This window comes from Tauraco erythrolophus, chromosome 7 (genome assembly GCF_009769465.1).
Source record: "Tauraco erythrolophus isolate bTauEry1 chromosome 7, bTauEry1.pri, whole genome shotgun sequence".
In the NCBI taxonomy this organism is placed as follows: domain Eukaryota; kingdom Metazoa; phylum Chordata; class Aves; order Musophagiformes; family Musophagidae; genus Tauraco; species Tauraco erythrolophus.
This window is the reverse complement of record NC_141471.1, coordinates 49,256,669-49,262,668: the sequence shown is the minus strand read 5'-3', so window position 1 is coordinate 49,262,668 and position 6,000 is coordinate 49,256,669. Positions and strand designations below refer to the sequence as shown.

General features: G+C 54.5%; 1 protein-coding gene across 1 annotated transcript in view; it reads left to right on the top strand.

Moving 5' to 3' along the window:
• Positions 1-942: 942 nt before the first annotated feature.
• The window catches only part of LIMD1 (LIM domain containing 1), a 29,760-nt gene continuing 24,702 nt past the window's right edge, over positions 943-6,000 (top strand). Inside the window, exon 1 of the mRNA XM_009992721.2 lies at positions 943-2,089. Within this exon, the coding sequence (XP_009991023.2) occupies positions 943-2,089 (1,147 nt within the window). The remainder of the gene's footprint in view (positions 2,090-6,000) is intronic.

The following is a 6,000-nucleotide window of genomic DNA, read 5'->3' as shown; positions in this document are numbered from 1 at the left end:
AATGGTTTGGGTTGGAAGGGACCGTAAAAATAATCTAGTTCCAACCTGCTTCTTTCTTGATCTAGATGTCCCCGGAGCTGGTCTTGCTACAATTACTTACCTATGATGCCAGATAAGGGAACGGTTTCACAAGCGTTTTGGAGGGATTGGGATGCTGGTGTTGTCTCCGGAGTCCAGAGGTATCCTGTTCTTCAGGATGGAGGCTGTCCTTGCAATGAGCTGGGGTCCTGTGCAGCATACAGTGTAAAATATACATATATATATATATAAAGAAAGTGTGTATATATTTTTTATATAAAGTTCATACAATTTTTCCTGCTGTAAAGATTAATTGGTACAATAATTAGGGAATAAGATTTTACTAACAGTTTTGAAGGGGGGGGACACGGACTGTTTTTTCACAACAGGTGACCGTGACTCCACGAGGGTTTTTCACGAGGGTTTCAGGGCCCATACGGCCATTCCTCAGGGGAACGCGGCAAGAAAAGGAGCGTTATCCGGAGGAGATGAAGGGAAAACACTCCCTCCTTGCACCACCCGGGCAACTCGGAATCACTGCGCGCGCCCCTTCCCGAGCTCAGCCGCGTTATGCGTCCCTTTGCCGAGCGTCACCTAGCGCCGCCCGTGCTGGCTGCAGCGCGCTTTTTGCGCGCCTTACGTCACGGCACCCGCACGTGACGTATTTCGATCGCCCCCGCACGCAACGAGCTGCTGCCTCGCGCACCGCGGGGGCGGGGCCAGGAGGCGGGGCGTGACGCGCCCGCCCGCCCCGCCTCCTGGCCCCGCCCCCGGGCCCGCCCCCGCCGGGAACGGGCGCGGCGGGAGCGAGACGGCGCGGCGGGACGGAGCGGCCGCCACGGCCGGGAGCTGCCTGAGTCCGGCGGGAAGGAGGAGGAGGTGGACGAGGAGGAAGGCGGGGGTCAGCCCGCTAAGCCGGGCGGGATGGATAAGTACGATGATCTGGGTCTGGAAGCCAGCAAGTTCATCGAAGACCTCAACATGTACGAGGCCTCCAAGGACGGTCTCTTTCGGGTGGACAAAGCTGCCAGCAACAACCCCGAGTTCGAAGAGACCAAGCGGGTCTTCGCCACCAAAATGGCCAAGATCCACCTCCAGAAGCAGCAGCAGGAGGAGATGCTGATGGCTGCCCTGAACGGAGGGGCTGCCTTCAACACCGCCCGGCCCAGCCCGCCGGCAGCACGGGGTGCCAAGCCGCCCCCCGCCGCCTCCACCGCCGAGGGGCCGCGTGCGAGGCTGTGCGATGGAGGGGAGCGCGGCTTCGGTGAGAGTGGGTCGCGTGCCGAAGCCCCAGGGAGCCAGGCTGGGCGCCGGGGCTGGGAAGCAGAGCCCGACAGGATCCCCAGAGCTGGGGGCTCGCAGCCTGGTGTGGGGCGTGCGGAGCAGCATGCTGGGCGTCCTGGCGACCCCCAGCCCAGCCGAGGCGGGCAGGAGAACGGCAGCGAGGGTAGGCGAGGTGGCGGGGACCAGAGGTCTGCCTCCTTCTCGCACACCTGGACCTCGCCAGCAGCCTCAATGGGCACAGAGGAGGGGGCACCGGGGGCCGTGCCACAGCAGAGGTCCTCTTCCTTCTCGGCCCCCTCGGTGCAGCCCACCCGGGGATTTTCAGGCCCTGCTGACCCCTGTGGTCCCAGGGCTGGAGGGGACGGCAGCCAGCTGTGGTACCAGAGTGTCCCACTGTCCTTTCCCCCCAGCTCCATGTCCGCCACCTCGAGCGCGGACTACCAGCATGGCACTGCCTACCCTGGCCCAGCTGGCCACTTTGTGGCTCACGGTCACAACCACCGGCCCAATGGCAGCAGCGTGAGCCCCGAGCCAGGCTCCTCGCACCTGGCCTTGTGTGGGCCAACAGCTCCCGATGCTCCACAGACGCCTTTCCCAGAGGCTGCAAGCGGCCCACGGTTGGACGCCAGGCACACGGAGGGCCCCAGCACGGCAAAGGTGAAGCTGCCCTGCCAGACCCTCCTTCCGCAGCCAGAGCAAGGGCCATCGGCGGCTGAGCTGAAGCTGGAGGCACTGACCCAGCGCCTGGAGCAGGAGATGGATGCTCGGCCGAAGGCCGATTACTTCGGTAAGGAGGCAGTCTGCCAGTCGGCGTGAAAAGGGTTTGTTGGGAAGTATTGCTGCAGGGTTTGCACCTGCAGGGTTGCGTGTCCCGTACACATGCTTGGTTATGCTTTTTCAGTTGCTCAGGGGTTTCTTTTGTTACTTAACTTTTATTTATCACAGGAACTGGAAGCTCTTCCTCCTCTGGTGCTTTTTTCTTTAATCTTACCTCTTCAGTTTTAAAGCAGAGATAGTGTAGCAGCTTTAGGGAGGACAGCACTGAGAAGAAGCTGGAGCAGCATCTTTTGAATTGCCCTTCGTTGCTGGCTGGGAGGCACTTAATTTTTCTTGACAGTACTCCTGGTTCTCTGTGTCTTAAAAGTATGTTGCCTGACCACGTGTGAGTGGGAAGGCTCCAGCCTGTGGAGGAGTCGCGCCTGCATTTGCTGCAGGCGCGGAGAAGGGCACTGAGCTCAAGGTAGGCAGTGGCAGGCACCCCTCGGTGGTAACCCCCACGGGGACTGCCACGGCCGGATGTGCTTGCGAGATGTCTTAAAGAGTAGTTGCTTGAGGATGGGAAGGGTGATGGTTTCCCAGACTTGCCAGGATTTCTCCCTGCCCCCAGATGGTGGTCCCCGTCAGCTCTGAAGGGATCAGTGCATCCTGAAGACAGCAGAAAAACAGGCAGTAGGCACATTCCTCCCTAATCTCGGGTCTGTGAGTAGTCCAGACTGCCACCAGACACTATTGCTGGCACATGGCAGTGGAAAAGGACCGCGAACATGTGAGGATCTCCCAATGGGAATATTAAATGTCCTGCTGGATTAAATTGATTTACTACCCCAGGATGGGAGAAGGTCAGGGGCAAATCGAGCGTTTCCTTCCTGGCCACGCCACTTTGCAGTTTAATAGGAGGTGAGATAGTTCAGGTTTTAGGAGAAGGAAACCTGGAGTTGCTGGGAAGGCTGAGAACTCCATGGTTAGTTTAACAAAGGATGGGAGCAGGTCTAGCGTACGGATTTTCCTCATGATTTTAGACCCACGGTCACAGAAGTAGAAGCAGGGACAGACTAAATTCTTCAGCCTGGTGCAGAGGAAGGGTTTGCATCTCAGGCTGCACAGGTGCTGTTGCACAGGGTCCTGTCCGGTGGGGTCAGTGGGTGGCTCAGCAGTGGTCTGTGCCCACGGGAGCAGCCCCAAGCTTCATGCCAAGCTTAAGGGACATAGCTGGAGGGACCACCGAGTGCTCCGTTGCAAATTGCACGACAAAATGCATTTTGTGGCATTGGGCAGTGGTACTGAGCCACAGAGGGCTGTGCTGGGATGGTTTATTAATCTTGATGTCTGAGGTTCCATTCAGCCCCGTGACAGGGCAGATGCATTTTTATTCTGTTGCAGAAAAGTGATGTGTCGAGTTGCTGTGCTTGGAGCATTTTGGCCTGGAAACGTGTTTGGGGGCTCTCTGTCGCGTGCAGTCAGCGTGCAGTTCGAATGAGCTCGGGAAGCCACGTCTGGGGAGGGCCGAACATGGTGACAAGGAGCTGATAAAGAAGATGGGGCTGGGACAGCAGTCTAGTGGGGAGGCGGTGCTCAGAAAATGGGAATATGTTGCTGGAGGCGGCGTTTAGCTCCACTGGAGAGGTGTCAGAAGTCTCTTTGACAGACCGTGCTGTGTGTGTCTTCTCCTCGTGGAGCAAGGTAAACCAGCCGGATCATACCTCGTCCAAAATGTGCATGGTGATGGGGTGAGAAAGCAGAGGGATGTAGTCAGTGGTTAGGCTATTTCTATGTTTTTGTCACAAAATAGGCAGTAGTGCCAGGAGGCGGCTTTCGTCCCACGGGAGCAATTCTGGCAGTGCAGAGAGTCCCGCTGGTCCGGCATCTGACTTACCGGTGAGCTCCCGGGGAGGGAGGAGAGATGGAGGCCGCCTGGTTCCCAGTGAGGTCTTTTGATGTTCTCCTGGCAGGAGGTTTTCCACCAAGGTGCATAGTGTCTGAGAAATTTGGGAAGGAGGAGAGGGAGAGGGAAAAACGAAACGCTGCCGTCATGGCAGAGGAAGAAGTAACGTTTTGTGGAGCCTCAGCTCTGTGCAGGAGGCTCGGCAGATCTGCCCTGTGGAGCACCAAGGGGCAGGAAGGGGCAAATACCATGGTATTTTAATTCTGGGCCTCTTCCCCTTTTCTTTCTCACTTTTATTTTCATTTTTTCATGGTTACCTTGCTTCCTTTGGAGGAGTAAAGAACCCAGCTGGTCTTCTCAATCTATCTTTGCTAAGCCATACTCTCAAGCTAGCAAACATTAGGATAGAAAATAAATACTTTTATGCAATAGTGATAAAAAGGATCAGCAGTTTGTTTTGTTGCCGACTTTCCCCCAGTGCAGGGAAGTTTAATGCGGCGGCTTTACTGTACATGGGAGTCAGGAAATGAAACCAGGTCTGAAGTGCAAATGACCAAAGTGTTTTGTCTCAAATGCTCTCAGCTCTCCTAATTTTGGGTGCTGCTTTTGTAACAAGGGATTTGTTTTAAGATGGAGCTGTCTGTCTTGGCAACATACAATCCTTCAGTCTGTCTCGATCTGGACCAGATATTTATCATGAATGATTAATTCTGATCGCAGTAAAGGAGCTGCTTTTTCCTTCACTATGTGAAAACAAGTGTTTGTAAATGAAAGCCTAGAAAAGGGTAAGCTAGGGAGTAGGCGTAACGTAGGTAGGATGCTCTGCTGAGGAGTAACAGACAGTCTGGTTATCTGTCAGCACCAGCTCGCTGTACAAAATCTGTTTGCCTGCTCAAAGTATGTGTAACAAGTGAAAGGAAATAAGCAAACAATGCCAAGAATTTTCTTTTTCAAATAGTGGCATATGTGCGAGCAGCATGGGCTGCATGTGCCTCTGGAGGAATTTGGTTTCTCTCAAAAGTGCTTTTGAAGTGCTGACTTGATTTATGTGGGATGGACGTAGGGAGTCTCAGGTATCACCCAGGTGTTACGCTTGGGGAGGGGAATCCTGAAATGGCTCCCTGGAGAGGCTGGTTTGGTTCCCACTGCAGCAGAGAAGGGGCCCCAGGTCGCAGAAGGCGCCGCTGAAAGCCACCCAAGTTTGTGTTCAGGTTGCTGGTGTACCGTTTCCCGGTGACATCCCAGAATCCCACTGATTTTCCAGGGCTGTCTGAACTCCCAGTGTTCCTTTGAACACACCAGCCTTCATCTCCGCTTGGTGAACGGGAAGATTAATTAAATCGGAGTGACTGGGGGGGCTGTGGCTCCTCTGCTAGCACCGCCTCACCCAGTGCAATGCAGATGTTTCGAGTTAGGTGAGGCGGCTGCATCCCGAGGACTGGTGCCGGATGAGTTTTCAGGTGAGAGCTGGGCAGGTGCACAACCCAACTGATCATTTGCCTGTGCTGCCTGGAAGTGACCGGGCAGGGGAGGGGCTGGGCTGAGAAGCCTTGGGGTCTGCAGGGAGGTTTTGCCATTCATTTTAGCAGAACCTGTGGTACTGTGCAGTTCCTTGGTCTGCAGACACAGATGGGTGGTTTTAGAGGTGTAACACATAGGATCACGTTTTTACCAGTGCTTATTTCATATAGCTAGATGGACACCTCCATCTGACGAAGACTATCTACACCCTTACCAAGAGCTTTTTTAAAAATAGGTTTTATAAATGTTTTTCTTGTAACAAATATTTACTAGATATTGGGTACTGGCTTCCTCCATTATTGTTTAGAGCAGATCTGCTAAGCTGCAGGTATTTTAGGAGGGCCCCAGGCATCTTGTTTTGCAGCAAAACACGGGAATGCTTCCCAGCAGTTGGACAGAGAAGATCTCGTAGTGAAGTCTGCAGGTTTCTTTTGCCTTTGGCAGAAGCAGAGTGGCAGCCGAGTTGCTGAAACCCCATGAAGACCTTGAACCCCAGCACCTTTGAATGGGTGTGA